This window comes from Macaca thibetana, chromosome 20, assembly GCF_024542745.1.
Source record: "Macaca thibetana thibetana isolate TM-01 chromosome 20, ASM2454274v1, whole genome shotgun sequence".
Taxonomy (NCBI): domain Eukaryota; kingdom Metazoa; phylum Chordata; class Mammalia; order Primates; family Cercopithecidae; genus Macaca; species Macaca thibetana.
Genome location: NC_065597.1, coordinates 34,960,708 through 34,981,285, shown reverse-complemented (window position 1 = coordinate 34,981,285; position 20,578 = coordinate 34,960,708). Strand labels below are relative to the sequence as shown.

General features: G+C 53.5%; 2 protein-coding genes across 10 annotated transcripts in view; one reads left to right on the top strand and one right to left on the bottom strand.

Moving 5' to 3' along the window:
* LOC126943899 (metallothionein-1E-like) overlaps nucleotides 1-20,578 on the bottom strand; it is a 374,938-nt gene that overhangs the window by 218,636 nt on the left and 135,724 nt on the right. The window lies entirely within an intron of this gene.
* The window catches only part of SLC12A3 (solute carrier family 12 member 3), a 49,860-nt gene that overhangs the window by 8,421 nt on the left and 20,861 nt on the right, over nucleotides 1-20,578 (top strand). For 5 of the 8 annotated variants that reach the window (XM_050772881.1, XM_050772880.1, XM_050772878.1 and 2 more), the window contains 14 exons: nucleotides 3,699-3,783; nucleotides 4,671-4,825; nucleotides 5,145-5,252; nucleotides 5,734-5,857; nucleotides 7,974-8,075; nucleotides 9,319-9,474; nucleotides 10,536-10,635; nucleotides 11,625-11,736; nucleotides 12,115-12,255; nucleotides 13,089-13,195; nucleotides 15,110-15,192; nucleotides 17,571-17,648; nucleotides 18,440-18,541; nucleotides 19,984-20,095. In XM_050772881.1, the coding sequence (XP_050628838.1) occupies nucleotides 3,699-3,783; nucleotides 4,671-4,825; nucleotides 5,145-5,252; nucleotides 5,734-5,857; nucleotides 7,974-8,075; nucleotides 9,319-9,474; nucleotides 10,536-10,635; nucleotides 11,625-11,736; nucleotides 12,115-12,255; nucleotides 13,089-13,195; nucleotides 15,110-15,192; nucleotides 17,571-17,648; nucleotides 18,440-18,541; nucleotides 19,984-20,095 (1,565 nt within the window). The remainder of the gene's footprint in view (nucleotides 1-3,698; nucleotides 3,784-4,670; nucleotides 4,826-5,144; nucleotides 5,253-5,733; nucleotides 5,858-7,973; nucleotides 8,076-9,318; nucleotides 9,475-10,535; nucleotides 10,636-11,624; nucleotides 11,737-12,114; nucleotides 12,256-13,088; nucleotides 13,196-15,109; nucleotides 15,193-17,570; nucleotides 17,649-18,439; nucleotides 18,542-19,983; nucleotides 20,096-20,578) is intronic. The other 3 variants (XM_050772883.1, XM_050772882.1, XM_050772879.1) reach the window with 1 other exon arrangement.

The following is a 20,578-nucleotide window of genomic DNA, read 5'->3' as shown; positions in this document are numbered from 1 at the left end:
CACTGCAAACTCCACCTCCCGGGTTCACGCCATTCTCCTACCTCAGCCTCCCGAGTAGCTGGGACTACAGGCACCCGCCACCACGCCTGGCTAATTTTTTGTATTTTTAGTAGAGATGGGGTTTTGCCATGTTGATCAGGATGGTCTCGATCTCCTGACCTCAAGTGATCCACCCGATTCATCTTCCCAAAGTGCTGGGATTACAGGCGTGAGCCACTGCTCCCAGTCTGTTTGTCTTTCAAATACCTCCTTCAACTATCATCTCTCGCAGCCCTTCCATCAGAGTCATGGTTCCCCCAGCATAACGATGTCAGGCCAAATGCGTATCTGTTGCCCTGGCATCTGGAGAACAGAGACTTGCCTCTATCTCCCTATTCCTTCCCAGCTCAGAGTCTGGCACATACTAGGTGCTCTGTACATGTTTGCTGACTGAATTGTGGTGAAATGCAGTGTTTGAGCAGTAATACAAAGTGCTGCACCATCGGGGAGAAGGAGAAACTAATGTTAGCAGGAGTTCCAGCAGAATTTCTGGGTGCAGGAGGTGCCAGAGCTGGGTTTTTGTTTTTTTGTTTTTTTGTTTTTTTTGAGACGGAGTCTCGCTCTGTCACCCAGGCTGGAGTGCGGTGGCCGGATCTCAGCTCACTGCAAGCTCCGCCTCCCGGGTTCACGCCATTCTCCTGCCTCAGCCTCCCGAGTAGCTGGGACTATAGGCGCCCGCCATCTCGCCCGGCTAGTTTTTTGTATTTTTTAGTAGAGACGGGGTTTCACCGTGTTAGCCAGGATGGTCTCGATCTCCTGACCTCGTGATCCGCCCGTCTCGGCCTCCCAAAGTGCTGGGATTACAGGCGTGAGCCACCGCGCCCGGCCCAGAGCTGGGTTTTGAAAGATGAGAAGCTGGCGGAGCCTTTGCTCAAAGGAGGTGGCAGGCAAGAGGGGGTGATGAATGCGGAGCTAGCCCCATGCTGGAAATCACAGCTAACCCCTACCCCAAACCTCCAGTCTCATTTGGAAGGCACTCCTTGATGCATTTTCTTAAGCAAATTAAGGACTGTGCATTGAGCCAGGCACAGTGGCTCATGCCTGTAATCCCAGCACTTTGGGAGGCCAGAGCCGGTGGATCACTTGAGGTCAGGAGTTCGAGACCAGCCTGGCCAACATGATGAAACTATGTTTTAGGCTCCACTAAAAACACAAAAATTAGCCAGGTGTAGTGGTGGGCTCCTGTAATCCCAGCTACTCGGGAGGCTGAGGCAGGAGGATCGCTTGAACCCAGGAGGCGGAGGTTGCAGTGAGCCAAGATCGCGCCACTGCACTCCAGCCTGGGCGACAGAGCAGAACTCCGTCTCAAAAAAACCCAAAAAACAAAAAGGACTGAACATGGAGGTGACTGCGAAGCCAGCCTGGCTTTAACTGGCTACGCACCAGGCGGTGTTCGGCAGGGCCTGGAATTTGGAGAACAGCCGGCCATTGGTTTGTCTGGGGAATGGCCAGCAGAGGCCTGGTCTGCCTGCCCTGAGGTCCCGCAGAGGTTGGGCCTGTGCTCAGACAGCCTGGATTCCATGGAGCCTCATTAGATCGTTGCCTGGGAATTTATCTCGATGCCTCATCAAGCTTTTTAGGTTACCAGCCAGCTGGCGTCAGCTGTCTCGAAGCTGGTTGAGGCCCGCACCTGCACTCTGTCCTAAATGCCCTCAAGTTTTAAGGGGCTCTTGGATGGCCTCCACCTATCCTGTGGGACAGCATCCTCAGCAGCAGAGCCACTGTTGGTGGAGCCCTCACTGTGACATTTCGGGCAAGTCCCTTTGAAACTCCCTGGGCCTCAGCTTCCCCAATTCCAAAATGGGACGAGTCCAGCCCCCACCTTGCAGGGCGGTGGGGAGGATTCCATGCGCTAATTCATGTAAAGTGCTTAGAATAGTGCCTGGCTCAGAGCAGGAGCTAAGAGCTTCTTGTCATCATTGTCATTTTTACCATGATATAGACAAGCAAGCCAAGGTCAGAGAGGTTTGGGGGCCTGCCCAGGACTAAACAGGTGGCAGAGGAGCCGGAATACCAGTTTCTAAAACAGAGAGGCCTCAACTACATCACCATTGCATCATCCAACAAATATGTTCTGTGTGGCCTCAGGGCATGCCCCTGTGCACAATACTGCCCCAGCCCAACAGCTCACATTTATTACACTTATCCCCTGCCAAGTTATTTTCTGATCTCACAGATGGGGAAACTGAGGCTCAGGGACGTTAAGGGGCTTCTCCCAGTGTACACAGCAGGGAAGAGGTGGGCTGAGATGTGGACCTGGATGTGCCTAACTTTGTTAAATGCCCAGGCAACAATCTCGAAGTTAGTGACACATCCAGGTCCACATCTCAGCCCACCTCTACCCAGCTCACCTCTTCTCTGCCTGCCTCTTCCCGGCACATCCAGGGACTGAGATCTCAGATCTAGATGCAGGAGGTAGGATGGGGGTTGATGGCTGGCGTATTTGTGTTTTCACCACAAATTGGGGGGCTTAAAAACAGACCTATATTCATTCCCAGTTCAGGAGGCTAAAAGTCCGGGATCCAGGTGTCGGCAGGACCAAGCTCCCTCTGAAAACCCAGGGGAGAATCCAGAGAATTAAGAAATATTCCTAATTTCTGGTGGCTGCTGACAATGGCTTTCATTGGCTGGCAACTGCGTCACTCCAATCTCTGTCTCTGTCTCACGTGGCCTTCTTTCATCTGTGAGTCCTTTGCTTGCAAGGACATCAGTCATTGCATTTGGGGCCCACCCTAATCTGGTGTGACCTCATCTTCATTAATTGCACCTGTAAAGACCCTGTTTCCAAATAAAGCCACATTCTGAGGTTCTGGGTGGATGTGAATTTTGGGGGACACTATTCAATCCACTAGAGGCAGGGTGGGAGGCTGGCATGTTCTGTTGGCTTTGGAGCTAGGGACCCCATGTGCATGGCCCAGTTGAGTCAAACAGGTTTGCCGGGCAGAACTGGCAGGTCCATGCCTGCAGGGGCCCCACAGAGCCCTGGGGTGGAGATTCCACCCAAAGCCCTGCCTCGAGAAAAATAAAAAAAAAAAGAAAGCAAGAAAATATGAGCAGAGATTTATTTCTCAGAACGATAGGAGAAAGTTTGGAGTGTATTCTATTTATTGTTGAGGAACCAGACAAATCAATTGGTGCATAATGATTGAACATGCCGTGAGGGCTGGCGAGGAGGGGAGTCCTGGTCTAGGATCTCAATGTGGATTAATTTATTTCACCAACATCTCTGACAGATAAGGGGCCGGGGTGTGAGAGCACAGCCCCCTGCCCAGCTGGCCGCCTGGAACTGAACCCGGGCAGGCCGACTCCAGAGCCCACCACCCTACCCCCGCCCTCACCACCCTCAAAGCAAGCCCTCGCCAAGTGCCCTCTGTGGCCCAGGCGTGGAGCTGTTGAATTCCTTCTCTCTGCCTCCATCTCCCAGGGGCTTGGGTGGAGCCTCCGCCCTGTGATCTCAGTTGTGTTCATCCCTCTGTGGGGGTCCTCAATCATGAGGCTCTTTCCTCTCTGTGCTGGAACGGGGGCTCTGAGGGGCCAAGGTCAGAGGTTGCTGTCCCCAGCCTTAGCCTTAGACAAGGAGGACAGGCCTGGAAGGAGGCCCAGGGGCTGCCTAATGTCCTCCCTCCTTCCTTCCCTCCTTCTCTCCCTCCCTCCTGCAGGACCCTGCTGTAGCCATCCCCAAGGGAACCCTCATGGCCATTTTCTGGACCACCATTTCCTACCTGGCCATCTCAGCCACCATTGGTAAGTGGCTGCCCCAGCCAGTCAGGAAGGGGAGGGACCTGGCCTCCACCCTGCCGTGTCCCAAACCCCCCACCACTGCGGGGATCAGAGGGTGGGGTTTGACTCTCTAACACGGAAAGCTGGGCTGGGAGGGTATGGCGACCTCAGGATGTGAAGCCTTGAACCTATCTCTAGGGTATCTTGACAATGATCAGAGAATCTTCATGGCGGTGGGCATGGCGGGGTCAGACCAGGCTCCTTGGGTCCCTTGAGGGCCCAGATTCGTAAGTGTGAAGATCCTATAGGACAAAGCTAGGAGTGATGATGATGATAATACCAGCAACTGACTTCCCACGTGCCCAGCCCTTTGCATGCCAATCCTATCACTGTCATTTTCCCTATTTCACCAAGGAGAAAATGGGGGCTCAGAGATATTAAGTGATCTGCCCAGGGTCACACAGCCACTGAGTGGTGGAGCCAGGCTTTGAGCCCAGGCCTGGGCTGTTAACACCTGCCTTGAACTGAGATTCTCACAGGTGCACTTGCTCCCAGTGGCCCCGTTTGAGGCAAGCTGTTCACAAATGGCCAAGGGACTTGGTCCAGCTCACAGCCACTCAAGGTTTGAGATCCAGGTCTCCGATCTAAGGAGGACGTTGTGATCTTGGTCACTTAAGCTCTACGCCTCTGTAAAATGTCAACAACAAAAATAATAGTAATGCCTGCTTGGAGGTTGTTGTAAAGTACTTAGCATGGCTCCGGGCACACCTCCATTGTCATCATTATCATTGCATGATGAAGGGACAGCTGCCCGTCATCTGCAGTGTCTCACCCTCTGCAGAGGTGGGGCTGGAAGAGGACAGAGTAAGGAGGGAAGGGAGACCTCCCCATGCTCTCCCTCTTCCTCTCAGGCTCCTGCATGGTTCGTGATGCCTCTGGGGTCCTGAATGACACGGTGACCCCTGGCTGGGGTGCCTGCGAGGGGCTGGCCTGTGGCTATGGCTGGAACTTCACCGAGTGCACCCAGCAGCACAGCTGCCGCTATGGCCTCATCAACTATTACCAGGTTACCGCCAGGAGGGCTGATCCACCAGACTCATTGGGGGCTGGGTGGAGGCTGCAGGGCCCCTTGCGGGCCTGGAAGTTTGTAGGGGGGGGGGACAGTTTTGGGGGCCGAGCCCTAGGCTTAGGGGAGAGGGGTTCAGAGCCCAGGTCTGTCCAGTCCTGACCTGTGGGTGGACACTGGGATCTCCAGGGGTGGGTCCTGGACTCAGATGGAGGCTCAGGACCCAGCCCCTGCCCGCAGTAGGGAATGAGTTGCCACAGATGGGGGCTCCTGGCTCAGCCCCCCCACCATGGAGTCCCTGAGCCCCAAATCCCCACAGACCATGAGCATGGTGTCAGGCTTCGCGCCCCTGATCACGGCTGGCATCTTCGGGGCCACCCTCTCCTCCGCCCTGGCCTGCCTTGTCTCTGCTGCCAAAGTCTTCCAGGTGAGGCCACAGAAAGGGGTCGAGATGATGGGGGGTGAGGAGCCTGGGCTAGAGGCACAATAGGGCGGGTACCTGGCTGACTGCTACAAACAGTGGAAGGTGTCATTAGACCGGGGTCTCTAGCCAGAAGGGAAAAGGAGCTATCAGCAAACTCTTGAAGGAAGCAGCCCCTTCCAGTGGTGTGACTTGATGAACACCTGCAGCCCCCACCACACACTCCCACCTGTGCCACCTGCATCCTGTCCGCAACTCCACCATTCAAGCTCTACCCAGAGCCATCCACGCCCTGGTCATGCCCTTTTACTGTCTTCACAGTAGGGCGGAGGGAGAGTGATCATCCCTATTTAATAGAAACAGACACCAGGACCCAGGTTGGGGAGGTCACAGAGGGCACCGAGCCGGGGCTGGAGCTCAGGTGGCCCCAGGGGAGGGGAAGTGGCAGGTTCCAGCCTGGGGGTGAGTGAGGCCTCTGGTGCTGCAGTGCCTTTGCAAGGACCAGCTGTACCCACTGATCGGCTTCTTCGGCAAAGGCTACGGCAAGAACAAGGAGCCTGTGCGCGGCTACCTGCTGGCCTACGCCATCGCCGTGGCCTTCATCGTCATCGGTAAGGCTCTGCCAGGGCTCACAGGGCCCGGCCTCCTGTTCCCCTCACCGGCCATGAGGGGCATGGGGGCCGGGCTTTTCTCCTGCCTCCTCATCTCCCCGCCCCAGAGCCCCGCCGGGCCTGACAATTAGTGGGCACTCAGAGGCTGTCTTGAGGGGTGAGGCCCCACCTGGAAGGAGATGTCGGGGGGCCATGTGATCCTTCCCCTTCCCACCTCCAGGCAAATGGCTCCCAAACCATGTCAGGCAGCAGAGCCTTCTGCTTTGTTAGAAGAGAACTTACCTGTTCCCCAGTCTGCATTCGCGTGTCCTGGCAGCTAGCATCCCACTTCCCTGGGTCTAAACAAACCCCCAGAACACCTTTGGAGCATGGGACAAGCTGACTGGTCCCTTCTTGGGATGGGATACCGATGGCTGGTCAGTATCCTCATAGGTATATAAACTAGATAACCCAGTTCCTCAGACCTGGGGCTTCTAGACTCCTTGGGCTTCAAGATGGCAGATATCTTAGGAGAAAAGAGCCCAGGTAATCGGTTCATTAGATCAACTTCCTATCCAGGCTTTGCCATGTGCCAGTTGTGTGACCTTAGACAAGTTACTTCACCTCTCTGAGCCTCATTTTTCTCATCTGCAGAATGGGAGCAATAGTGCCTAACAGGTGTGTCTCAGATGGGCAGGAAAACACCATGTGTGCAGGAAGATCTACATGCATTCATATATGCACACACACTCACATGTGCACACGCCCGGTACTTGCCTAATTTACTTAGCTATGGAGGCAGAACTCGCTAGGAGAGAGGTGGCCATGCTGCGACATGATGTCCCCTGGCCCCTGCTTCCTATGCAGGAGTGGGGTGGGGGTAGACTACTGGCCAGCCTCCCTGGGCTCATGGGCACCCTCCTGCCACCAGTGAATCCATGCTGTTCAGGCTGGCATCACAGTCCATGAGATTTGCCCTGATAGCCTAGTCACTATTACCCAAGGGAAGCTTTCCAGACACCGGGTGCTACTGGGTCCTGAACCACATGAAGAGGTGGCAGGGATGGAAAAGTCTGGTCAGACTTGATGTTCTCTGGCCCTGTCTCTGCTTCCTGCTCACCGGGGCCCAGAAACACATTTACCTGCAATGTACCCTGATTCAGATTCGATGTCCTTTCATCTGGGTGGGTCTGACTTGACTTCAGACTGAGGATCCGGGCAGGGTTCTTAGGTGATTACATGAAATCATGGACAGAGGACCTGGCACATTGGTGCGCGCTGTGTTTTGGGATCACCAGAAGCAGGCCCCGAGACAAGGATTCATATGTGAAAGTTTATCTGGGGTGCTGGGGGCAGTGGCAGGAGAGGGTAACAGGGAGACGGGGAAGAGGAAGCAGTTCTTGGGTGGGTGAACACTGGGGTACCACTGGGGTACTTCTTGGGTGGGTGAACACTGGGGTACCACTGGGGTACCACTGGGGTGGAGCTGTGCTACGGCCTTAGCTGTCCTGGGTCACATTGCAAAATGTATTTCTGGCCCGGCACAATGGCTCACGCCTGTAATCCCAGCACTTTAGGAGGCTGAGGCAGGCAGATCATTTGAGATCAGGAGTTTGAGACCAGCCTGGCCAACATGGTGAAACCGTTTCTACTAAAAATACAAAAATTAGCTGGGCGTGTTGGTGCACACCTGTAATCCAAGCTACTAGGGAGGCTGAGGCAGGAGAACTGCTTGAGCCTGGGAGGCAGAGGTTGCAGTGAGCCAAGATCATGCCACTGCACTCCAGCCTGGGCAACAGAGCAAGACTCTGTCTCAAAAAAAAAAAAAAAAAGTATTTCTTGCTGTCATTTGTGGTCGAAACAGTATGATAGCAACTACCCTTGGTCATCCCATAGCCTGGTGGGGTCTACTGTCACACTGATCCCCTCTGTCTTAAAAGCTGGGTGTTTACAGTTTACAAGACACTATCCCTTTGAGCTTCACAAAAGGATGGACCCATTTCACAGATGAGAAGGTTGAGACTGACTGAGCCTTGGTGGCCTGTCTGGGGTCCCCCACCCTGGGAAGGAGAGTGCCAAGCCAGTCCTTGGCAGAGTTACCCAACAGGCTTTCCTCTCTCTCCCTGGGTTCCTGAAGCTGAGCTCAACACCATAGCCCCCATCATTTCCAACTTCTTCCTCTGCTCCTATGCCCTCATCAACTTCAGCTGCTTCCACGCCTCCATCACCAACTCACCTGGTAAGCAAACCCTTCACCCACCTCAGGAGGAGGCACCCAGGGGCTAGGGGGAAAGGGAGCATGGGGTGGGAGTGTGAGGCACGGGTGGAGGTTGGCAGCCCAAGGTCACCTCTCAATTTAAAACCATTGAAAGGGAACATTAATAGAATAATAGCTCTTGGCTGGGCGCGGTGGCTCACGCCTGTAATCCTAGCATTTTTGGGAGGCTGAGGTGGGCGGATCACTTGAGGTCAGGAGTTTGTGACCAGCCTGGCCAACATGGTGAAACCCTATCTCTACAAAAATACAAAAATTAGCCGGGCATGGTGGCAGGCACCTGTAATCCCAGCTATTCGGGAGGCTGAAGCGGGAGAATCACTTGAACTGGGAAAGGGGAGGTTACAGTGAGCCGAGATCGCACCATTACACTCCAGCCTGGGTGACAGAGCAAGGCTCTGTCTCAAATAACAGTAATAATAATAATGATAATAATAATAGCGGCTCTCCTTTCTCAAGCACTGACAGCGTGCACTTTACATGGATTCATGCATTGTTTACCATCTGTAGAGGTTTTCCAGTCTTTTCCTTCCCCAGTTTTACAGGAATCGGGAGCCTGATTCCTCAGAGAAAGAGAATTGCCCAAAGTCACAGCTAGACTGTCACACACAGTGCTGCAGGTTGCACACTGCATAACTCTAGGAGGCGCCATTCATATCATAGATTTCAGACATTTGCGTGTTTATGATGGAAAACTTCTGGCAGATGGCAATAAAGAGTCTTGAGGAAAACTTTTTCTAACTAGTTCCAAATTGCCATTGCCTTTTACCAGGCCACCTTTTACATAGACCCCAATGTTCATGATGGCCCTGGAGTTGCGCCATGAGGCAGCTGTCTCTAGTGGCAGCCCTGGCCTGGCCTGTGGGTGGGGGAAGTCAGGCAGAATCATGTCTTTCCCCCTCCATCTCACCCTCTTGGCACCATGGGAGCTGGTGCTGTTGCTGACATGGGATGTCCTGTGGCCGTATTTGGCCAGAGCTGGATGCTCCTGGTGAAATGCCAGCCGAGGCAGGTGTGTGGTTTGCCCCAGAGCCTGTAGACCCAGCCCCAGGAGGCAGGGTGGGTGGTGCTCATGGCTGGCGGGTTCAGGCTGGGACCCCGACTCTGGGCACTGCTCACATTACTGCCAGGCCCTGCCCAGCAGCTCTGGCCTAGAAGGAGGCTCCAGAGTGCCAGGCATGTCCACTGATTGGTGCCCTTGGTCCAGGGTGGAGACCTTCATTCCAGTACTACAACAAGTGGGCGGCGCTGTTTGGGGCTATCATCTCCGTGGTCATCATGTTCCTCCTCACCTGGTGGGCGGCCCTCATCGCCATCGGTGTGGTGCTCTTCCTCCTGCTCTATGTGATCTACAAGAAGCCAGGTGTGCATCTCAGCTGCGAGGCTGCGGCCCTCCTCCCCCAGGGTAGCCATGCAGGCGGCCCTGCCCTCTGCCCCTGGCTGGAGAGCCCTGAGTCGGGCTCTGTGCTGTCCAGGGCCCCTCTCTGCCCCTCCCCTTCATCCCTCCCCATGTGGCAAGGAACCCCAAGGGACATCCCCACTCAGGGCCCATGCCTCGACTTCTCAGCCACCCCTAGGCACCCAGGACCCGGGAATCCCCTGTCCAAAGGACCCTGAGTGAGCTTCCAGGGCCTACGTTGGCCTCTTCCCTAGGGCTGTCCCCCAAGAGGGGTCAGCAGGCTGCTGTGCACACCTAGGCCTCAGGGGTGGCCGAGGGCTGGCTGTGTGGATGGCAGGCAGACAAATCTTGGACTCTGAGCAAGGTCTCTACTTGTCTGCAGGCAGGGACCCTGGGGTGGCAGCAACCTAAGGACGGGAAACAGGGCTCTGAAAAAGCCTGGGATTCTAAGTCTCAACCTGGGCTTCTAGGCAATCGTGAAGGTTTGGCAAGGCAGGAGGATATCGTGTGGAGCTTGATGTATAACTTTTTTGAGGGGGGACTAGGGGGCAGAGTCTCATTCTGTCACCCAGGCCGGAGTGCAGTGGCACAGTCTCCGCTCACTGCAACCTCCACCTCCCGGGTTCAAGCAATTCTCCTGCCTCAGCCTCCTGAGTAGCTGGGATTACAGGTGTGTGCCACCACACCTGGCTAACTTTTGTATTTTTAGTAGAGACAGGGTTTCACCATATTGGCCAGGCTGGTCTCAAACTGCTGACCTCAGGTGATGCGCCCACCTCAGCCTCCCAAAGTGCTGGGATTACAGGTGTGAGCCACCGTGCCTGGCCTTGATGTGTAATTTTTCAACGTGCAGCCACACGGTCTGCAGGCCTCCACCCTATAGGCTGCCCACCCCAGGTAGCCCTGCTCCCATGGGTGCCCAGTGCCTTGAGAAGGCCAACATTGCCTCCATCCCTCCACATGTCTGGTTTCTTCTACTGATTCCTAACACTGCTCTCACCACTGCTGCTCCCTTGCTCCCCCAGAGGTAAATTGGGGCTCCTCGGTACAGGCCGGCTCCTACAACCTGGCCCTGAGCTACTCAGTGGGCCTCAATGAGGTGGAAGACCACATCAAGAACTACCGGTGAGCAGAGCTGCTGGGACCCACCTGGGACCCCGGGGCCGGTGATGGCTCCACCCTGGGAGTTTCCAAGCCCAGACCTGTCACCTGACCCAGGCAGACCCAGGGTGTGTGCAGCCTCCACTGAGAGAGGGAACAGAGGTGGAGGAGCCACCCAGCCGCCATGAGACAGGGGTGGGCATATCCTGATGGGGACCAAGCAAGTCAAGGGGCCTCTCCATGCCTCAGTTTCCACAGTGGAAATGTGCTTTGTTGCCGAGGTGATTGTTGCTGCAGCTCCCATCACAGTATCCCCGGAACCAATGGTGACGAACCTCCCCTGGGCACCGTACCTTCAAAGCCGATTCCCCTCTTTGTCGAGGAGGATTATGCACCTGCCATCCCCTTCCCACCAGATCCTAATAATTATTGGCAATATCTATTTTTGTCATGCTTACCATGAGCCAGGTGCTTGCAAAGTGTCTTACACAGCCTTACAAGAACCGGCTGAGGTCCAGGAAATTACTAACCCAGTCATGGACAAGAACACTGAGGCACAGAGAGGTTAAGTAACTGGCCCCAGGTCACACAGCTGATGAGTGGCCAATTAAGTCTGGATTCCAGTTGACTCAGGTCATGGCCCTTGACCACTGTCATCTGCTGCCTCTTGAGTAACCTGCCTGGGTAACTGATGAGTTTGTAAGTGACAGACTTCCTCACTCCCAGGCTTTGTTCTTTCCCCCACCGTGCTGGGCTAGGCAGGGCAGGGGAGAAGCATGGGGGGTAGCATTTGGTGGCCTGAGCAGGAAGGACCAGGGAGACTAGTGTGGAGGTCACCAAAAGAGTCGGAAGAGCCCCAAAAGTCACCCTGGATTTATAGGCAGGAAGTCAAGGCCCCAGGCATGTAGGGTCATGCTGGTGGCCACACCGCCATTCAGGGAGCCTGGGAGGTGCCTTTCGCACCCCATGGGCTCTCTCCTGATGGCTCCTGCTCTTTTCCCTTCCTTCCTCAGCCCCCAGTGCCTGGTGCTCACGGGGCCCCCCAACTTCCGCCCGGCCCTGGTGGACTTTGTGGGCACCTTCACCCGGAACCTCAGCCTGATGATCTGCGGTCATGTGCTCATCGTGAGTGGCCCCTGGAGGGGCGCAGGGCAGTACTCCTGGGGGAGCCGCTTGTGTGTGATGTCAACCCACAGAGTGGGGGCCGAGGGAATGCGGAGCAAGGGGTGCCCAGTCAGGCACCCCCATGGATCCCATTCTCTCCCCCTCCTGGCCCCTCTTGCTGGCTTCTCCCCCAGCTGCCCTGCCTCTTTTCTGCTCCCTCCCTCTGCCTTCCTCCCCGCTTTCTCCCCTACTCCTTGTGTTTCCCTTATCTGGGCAAAAGAAAAGGGCACTGTGGGTGCTGCCAAGTCCCTGGGGCAGCCTCCAGGGCAGGAGAGGGGCTGAATCTCAGGCTGGAGGGTGAAGGCAGCCAGTGATGTCCCCTGTCTCACCCACCTATAGGGACCCCACAAGCAGAGGATGCCTGAGCTCCAGCTCATCGCCAGCGGGCATACCAAGTGGCTGAACAAGAGGAAGATCAAGGCCTTCTACTCGGATGTCATTGCTGAGGACCTCCGCAAAGGTGTCCAGATCCTCATGCAGGTGCCGTGGACTGGGGGCTCCCCTACAGGACTTATGGATCGGTGACACAACCTGGAAGGCAGAAAGTCTTGGGGGCCCCTTTGCTTAAGCCTCTTTTGCTGCAGAAGGAGCCCCAACTTTTTTTTTTTTGAGACTTGTTTTGCTTGTCACCCAGGCTGGAGTGCGGTGGTGCGATCTCAGCTCACTGCAACAACCTCTGCCTCCCAGGTTCAAGTGAATCTCCTGCCTCAGCCTCCTGAGTAGCTGGGATTACAGGCACCCGCCACCATGCCCGGCTAATTTTTTGTGTTTTTAGTAGAGACGGGGTTTCACCATGTTGGCCAGGCTGGTCTGAAACTCCTGACCTCAGGTGATCCACCTGCTTCGGCTTCCCGGAGTGCTGGGTTTACAGGCATGAGCCACCATGCCTGACGAGAGCCCCAGCTTTCTTATGTCTCCAGATGTGCTGATTCTGGGCGCTTTTTCAGAATGCCCAGGACCTGGGAAACTGACCTGGAAGCCTGTGGGGGCTGGTGTCACCTTGGCCAATTCTAACTTTCGGGGGCCCTGGGAGGGATGTAGGAACTAGAATCGAGGATTCTGGAATTCAGATATTTCCTCCCATCAGCCATCTTTCTCCCAATAAAGTTTTGTTTTGTGCAAAACAAATTTTTTTAAGATTGCATATATATGTGTGTGTGTATGTGTATATATATATATATATATATATTTTTTTTTTTTTTTTTGGAGAATCAGCACATCTGGAGACATAAGAAAGCTGGGGCCTCTGGCCAGGTGGATCACCAACTCTGCCCCTCTGATGGGTTCCCCATCTCACCCCTATCCCCTGGCAGGCCTCAGGTCTCGGGAGAATGAAGCCCAACATTCTGGTGGTCGGATTCAAGAAGAACTGGCAGTCGGCCCACCCAGCCACAGTGGAAGACTACATTGGCATCCTCCAGTGAGTCAGGGGAGAGGAAGGGGCTTGGGATCTGTTAATTGGGGCCACTGGGCCTTGAGAAGTGGAAAAGAAGTAGTGGGTGCTTAAAAAGTTGAGTCCTGCTGGGCAAAGTGACTGGCATCTGTAGTCCCAGCTACATGGAAGGCTGAGGCAGGAAGCTCACTTGAGCCCAGGAGTTGGAGGCTGCAGTGAGCGAAGATCACATTGCTGCACTCTAGCCTAGGTGAAAGAGCAAGACCCTGTCTTTGAAAAAGAAGTTGAGTCCATTTGCTCAAAGCTAAAGAAGAAACAGGCCCGTCTCTGACCTATGAGTCATGGACACCAAAGCCAGCTGGGGCCAGGCAGGTAGCACCATGAGTGAAGCGGGCCAGGCATGGGGTGATAGGGAGCAGTGGAGACTGTGGCAACTCAGTGAGAGTGGCTCTTACTTGACTCGTGTCCATGCAGGATGGGCTCTAGTGCCCATGCGGAAACGTGGGCCCAATGTTGCCAGATCTTTTAATTTTTCAGAGGAACTACAAACGTGAGTTTTTAGGTGAGAACCTCATGCCTCCCTGTGGGCTCCAGAAGGTGCACAGGGAGCCAGTCAAGAACTCTGAGGCGGTGCCCCTGAACAGGGAAGTAAAACCAGGCCCTGAGGACCGAACTCCCTGGGGACTTCAGGGCTGACTCCAAACTCTTATCAGCACTTGCTGTGTGAGGTCCAGAGATGCCTGCCTGAGTGGCTTTTCTGTGTTGATGTCATTGTTTGTGGTATCACTGAACAACATGAAGCTGAGGGCTGGGGCCCTGGGACCTGCTTCCAGGTATGCTGTTAGCCAGCTGTAGGACTCAGAGCAATCCTCTCAGCTGCTGCTAATAGAATTATAGCAGCAACTGATAGAATACCTGATCTCCAGCCTCTCTCCACCTCCAACATTCCAAACCTTCAAAAAGCAGGGCCTGAAAGGTCCTTTACCAGAGATATGTGATCTAAGGAGCCCAGGAAGGGCAATGCACAACCCATTGGCCCAAACCGCAGTGGTGGGTGGGCTCTTGGGCACTGTGTCAATCAGGCAGTACATACATCTTTGGAACAAGAGTCTTCCAGACACCTTTAATTTTTTAAATTTATTTTATTTTATTATTTTTATTTTTGAGGCAGAGTCTCGTTCTGTTGCCCAGGCTGGAGTGCAATGGTGCGATCTTGGCTCACCACAACCTCTGCCTCCCAGGTTCAAGTGATTCTCTCGCCTCAGCCTTCGGAGTAGCTGGGATTACAGGTGCACTCCACCACGCCCAGCTAATTTTTGTATTTTTTAGTAGAAATGGGGTTTCGCCATGTTGGCCAGGCTGGTCTCGAACTCCTGACCTCAGGTGATCCGCCTGCCTTGATCTCCCAAAGTGCTGGGATTACAGGCATAAGCCACTGCTCCCGGCCTCCAGACATCTTTATAGATAGCCTATTGCAGGAGTAAAGCTTTTCTCATGGGCATGTCTGTCCTTTGGTCTACAGTCTCAGCCATATGATTCTAATCCCAGCTGCTCACTCCCTTAGCTATGTGATCATGGGCAAGTTACTCTCCAAAACTCAGTTTTTGCATCCATAGAATGGAGGTAATAATTACCATCCCCACCTCCATGGGCAGAGTTGGGAGGCATTATCCAAATGTATCAGGAGGACAGGGCTGACTTGGTTCCCCTGAGTACCGGATCTGCAGGATCCACAGTGCCACAGACTGTAGAGCTGAAGGAGTCCTGGGGTACTCTCCAATTCTGCCTGTACAGTATACAGATGGGGAAACTGAGGCCCAGAGAACAGAAAGGGTGTGGTAGGAGGCAGAACCAACTCTAGACATCTGGTCTCCTGGGTGCCAGGTCACCTCCCCGGTGGGATCTCAGGGAGAAGCTGGACCTCATCTCCTCTCTTTCCAGCGATGCCTTTGATTTCAACTATGGTGTGTGTGTCATGAGGATGCGGGAGGGACTCAATGTGTCCAAGATGATGCAGGCACACAGTGAGTACATGCCCTGCCCACTCCCAGAAAGTTCTAGAACCTACTTTTTTTTTAATGGCAGAGGGAAAAATGAGTAAGAAATAAAAGGTTACAGACTCATAGAAAGTCACCTCTTTTTTTTTTTTTTTTTTTTGAGACAGAGTCTCCCTCTGTTGCCCAGGCTGGAGTGCAGTGGGGCGATCTCAGCTCACTGCAAGCTCCACCTTCCAGGTTCACGCCATTCTCCTGCCTCAGCCTCCCCAGTAGCTGGGACTACAGGTGCCCGCCACCACGCCTGGCTAATTTTTTGTATTTTTAGTAGAGACAGGGTTTCACCGTGTTAGCCAGAATGGTCTCGATCTCCTGACCTCGTGATCTGCCCGCCTCTTAGTGGTCCATTAGAGCCCATAAGGTTTCCCAGAAAGAGAAGGCAACTCGTTCAAGGTCATGCTTCCCAGCTGTGGCAGAGCCAGGACTGGAACTCAGAGTTCCCCGAATCACAATCGGGTCAGGGCAAAAGGATCTACTATAGGCCAGACATGGTGGTTCACACCTGTAATCCCAGCACTTTGAGAGGCCAAGGCGGGTGGATCACCTGAGGTCAGGAGTTCACGACCAACCGGGCCAACATGACGAAACCCTCTCACTACTAAAAATACAAAACTTAGCTGGGCATAGGGTTGGTGCACACCTATAACCCCAGCTACTTGGGAGGCTGAGGCAGGAGAATCACTTGAACCCAGGAGGTGGATGTTGCAGTGAGCCGAGATCACGCCATTGCACTCCAGCCTGGGTGACAAGAGCAAGACTCCATCTCAGAAAAAAAAAATGGGTTGTAATAGAAAACCAGGAAAGAGGGGAGAGGAAAATGCCTGCAGGAATATGCTGGAATATGAAAATACATAATGACCGGGACAAAAAATCATGCTATGGATATTATGAGACCATCTCCCCAGTGGAATAAAATAAAGTACTTGAACAGCTGCCATATTAGCATCTGTTTGTCCATATCATCATCCAGTTAATAGAAAGACGTAATTCCCACTCCTCACTCAATATATAGATGGAAGTGGTTTTTACGGTAAATAAAATTAGATTTGCAATAAGACAAAAGTAATGATTCAGGACTTGGTTAATGTTAAGTTTAAATGTACATATCATATTGAGAATTTTCTTTGAATGTATAACAAAACAAAGTGCTACTGAGCGAACATTATTGTAATGTTGTAAAGCAGAATGTAAATTCCTTGAGGTCAGCAAAAAAAAAAAAAAAAAAAAAAATAAATAATGACCATGGGAACTGGGCATTTTGGTCCACTGAATAGGGATGTGTTTTGCATTTTAAAGTCATATATGACTGCAGACTCTGAATTAAAAAATATTTAGAGAGGCGGGGTGTGGTGGCTCGTGTCTGTAATCTCAGTACTTTGGGAGGCAGAGGCAGGTGGATCGCTTGAGTCTAGGAGTTCAAGACCAGACTAGGTGACATAGCAAGACCCCGTCTCTACTAAAAATAAAAAATTAAGCAGGTGTGGTGGCACATGCCTGGAGTCCCAGCTACTTGGGAAGCTGAGGTGGGAGGATATAGCTTGAGCCCAGGAGTTTGAGGCTGCAGTGAGCCATGACTGTACCACTGCACTCCAGCCTGGGTGACAGAGAAAGACTCTGTTTCAAAAAACAAAAACCAAACAAACAAAAAAAGGAAATATCTAGAGGTGTGAAAGCAATAACGTTTATGGCAACAAATGGGAGGCAGTGCTGGAGAGACCGGGAGCTTGGAGTCCGCGTCTCTTGCAGCCAGGGGCTGGGTCCATTCATTAGTGCCGTTGCTGAGTGCATGCCTGGCACACAGCAGCTGGTCAATAACTATTTATGCAACCACTATTTACAGAGCAGTAACTCCGCTCCTGACCAACGCTGCTCTTGGTGCTGGGGTTACAGGCACGGCAAAGCCAAAAAGCCTCTGCTCTTGAGAAGCTGACACTCCAGAGGGAAAAGCAGACGCTTCCCAGTGGGCCCATAAGTCATCTCAGATCATGAGCGTGTCTTGAGAAAACAGGTGCAGGGCGTAGTGGCCAGCGAAGGCCTCCTTCAGGAGGGGGCCTCTTGCTGAGGAGGCCAAGGCTAGGGAAAGTATGTTACAGCTCGGGGCGCACCCACCACCATGGCCCAAGGTGGGGATGTACTTGGCCTGTTTGACAGGCCAGGCATGACTGGAGTGTGAGGAGCTGGGCAGGAGGCAGGTCAGAGGGAAGCCAGGGCAAGGTGCAGTGGGGCCGTGGAGGCCAGGCGGGGCCTTGGGACTTTCTTCCTGGCATTAAGGGAGCCCTGTCAAGGAGGAACCCATGGTGCCCTCAGACAAGGAGAGCCTGTGAACAAAGCTGCCTCTTCTTTTGCAGTTAACCCCGTGTTTGACCCAGCGGAGGACGGGAAGGAAGCCAGCGCCAGAGGTGCCAGGCCATCAGTCTCTGGCGCTTGTCAGTGTTCCCACTCAGAGCTCAGGGCACTCTCATCCTGTGGGGCAGCTAGGGGTGGGCCACCTGGGAACTTGGTCGAGGAAGGTGGTTTTTTCTTGTGACAGTGGTGCCTGAGTAACTGGAGTTGGGAACTGGAGGGGCTTGGCCATGTCAAAGATTGCCAGCAGCCAGGCGCAGTGGCTCACACCTGTAATCCCAGCGCTGTGGGAAGCTGAGGCAGGAATTCCAGGCTGCAGTGAGCTGTGACCACACCACTACATGCCAGCCTGGGTGACAGAGTGAGACCCTGTCTCAAAAAAGGAAAAAAGATTGCCAGGAGGTGGAGAATTCAGGGTCAGAGAATGACGGGGACCCACCTAGCAGGCTCTGGGGCCCTTGTCCCACCCCTGCCAAGGCCCCTCTAGCCATGCAGGGTGGGGCAGGATTTTCCTTCGTCCTCTCCCACCATCACCCCGGGAGGCAGGGGGCCTGCAGTGCAGGCGGGAGGGCTCCTATGGGCATTTGTGAAGGGCGCAGGGAGGTGTTTAAGGGAATGGAGAGTGCATTTCCCTACCTACCCAGAGGACTCTGGGACTGCCTCCACCCCCAGTACTCACCAGAATCCCAGGAGAGAGAAGCTGAGAGCAGGTCAGGGGCACATCACAGCACTGAGCGTCCTGGGCCCCGGTTCCTGTTCCACCTGCCAGAGAACCCATGTTCAGCATCAGAAGGGGTGTTGGTGGGGTCCTGGGCCAGGCCTGCCAGGATGCGCGGCAGCTGGCTCTGCTCTGACCCGTCCCCACCTCCTGCAGTGGATCCCAAGGCCCTGGTGCAGGAGGAGCAGGCCACCACTGTCTTCCAGTCGGAGCAAGGCAAGAAGACCATCGACATTTACTGGCTCTTTGACGACGGAGGTCAGTGCCCACCTTGGATCAGCCCCCCTGCCCGGCAGGGGTGGGATGGGGTGGTCTTCCTTCCCTTTCCTTCCTGGCCTGCTCTCAAAGGGGACAGGGGCTTCTGGACCCACCAGTGAGCTCAGGGGAGCCTGGAGGGACCCCTCTGTCTGGCCTCTAGTTTTTTGGTTATAAAATGGGAAACTTTGAGAGAAGAGCTGAAGTCGCCATAAGATGGAATCTTCTGACTGGATGGCCCTTAGGGGCACAGGCAGGTGATATAAATGGGGAAATGGGCAGTGCCCAGGAAGGCTGGAGGAATATTTTTCACTTCACAATGAAAAATTTCCCATTTAAAAAAAAAAAAGTGACTTTCAGCTTTATTCCTGCTACCTTTGATAGAGTCACAGATAGAAAGAAAATATCTTTGCTCCAATGGAACGAATCCTATCAATAATTGCCAAAATAGGCTGAGCACTTACTACCTGCCTGACAGGGAATTCCCTACCTAATGCAGTCCCCAGGTAGGAGCTGTCATGATTAACTCCCCTTTATAAATAAGGAAACCGAGGCACAGAGGATTACAAGGTGATATGTGACAGCTAGTCCTTGGTCTTGTGTGGAGAGACAACAGAGAGGGCTGAGGGCTCCCACACGCTGGTCAAATATTCACTCTTCAAGAACTGCCAATGACCTGGATTCCTCGACTTTTATGGGAAACTCCTCAATTATGAAATGACAACTTTTTTTTTTTAATTCTTTTTGAGATGCAGTCTCGCTTTGTCACCCAGGCTGGAGTGCAGTGGCGTGATGTCAGCTCACTGCAACCTTCGCCTCCCGGGTTCAAGCGATTCTCCTGCCTCAGCCTCCCGAGTAGCTGGGACTACAAGCACCTGCCACCATGCCCAGCTAATTTTTATATTTATTTATTTATTTATTTATTTATTTAGATGGCGTCTCACTCTGTCGCCCAGGCTGGAGTGCAGTGGCGTGATGTCAGCTCACTGCAACCTTCGCCTCCCGGGTTCAAGCGATTCTCCTGCCTCTGCCTCCTGAGTAGCTGGGATTACAGGCGTGCACCATCAGGCCTGGCTAATTTTTTGTGTTTTTAGTAGAGAGGGGGTTTTACGATGTTGGATGTTGGCCAGGCTGGTCTCGAACTCCTGACCTTAGGTGATCTGCCTGCCTTGGCCTCCCAAAGTGCTGGGATTATAGGCATGAGCCACAGCGCCCGGACGCCAGCTTGTGTATTTAAATACTCTGCACAAGCACAAATAAACCCTACCTCACAGAGCACCATGTGCAACTTGGGTTTAGTCAGGCTTGTTCATTATACAGATGGGTCGACTGAGGTCCAGCGAGGAGAGGAAGGGGTTTGCTAATGGCAGAGCGGGGCAGGAACCCACATAGTGCTCTGTCCTGAGTGTATTCTTGTCATGACTCACGGGGACTCTCCTTGCCAGGCCTCACCCTCCTCATTCCCTATCTCCTTGGCCGCAAGAAGAGGTGGAGCAAATGTAAGATCCGTGTGTTCGTAGGCGGCCAGATTAACAGAATGGACCAGCAGAGAAAGGCGTAAGTGCGGAGGGCTGGCCCCGGGCGACTGCAGGGACCAGTGCCATCTTAGCTTCACCCAGGACTGTTCCCCTGCCCCGATCCTCTGCCACCGCCCCCAGGTGGGCTCTGAGATTGTCCCAAAGCCCAGGGCCAGCTCTCTCCAGGCCATGGCAGTGGGCAGGGGCAGGAGCAGGAGCAGGTTTCTCTCCATTCCAGAAGTTGCTCTGGTTTCCTGCCCACTTCAATAAAATGCAGACGCCCTAGGCTTTGCTAGACAGGGAAGGGAGTTAGGTTGTAAAGTCACAAATCTCTGGGTTTGGACAACAAGAAGCATAAAAATAAGAAAGAAAAGGAATCTATTTTTTAATTGAAAGTTAAAAAAAGGCAAGAAAAATTGAAAAAAAAAAAAAGATAAAAAAGAAAAACAAATAACAAATCTCCAGGAGGAACTTGTATGAAATGAAGGATGGGCTGGGCCAAGGCAGTTGGATCGAGACCAAC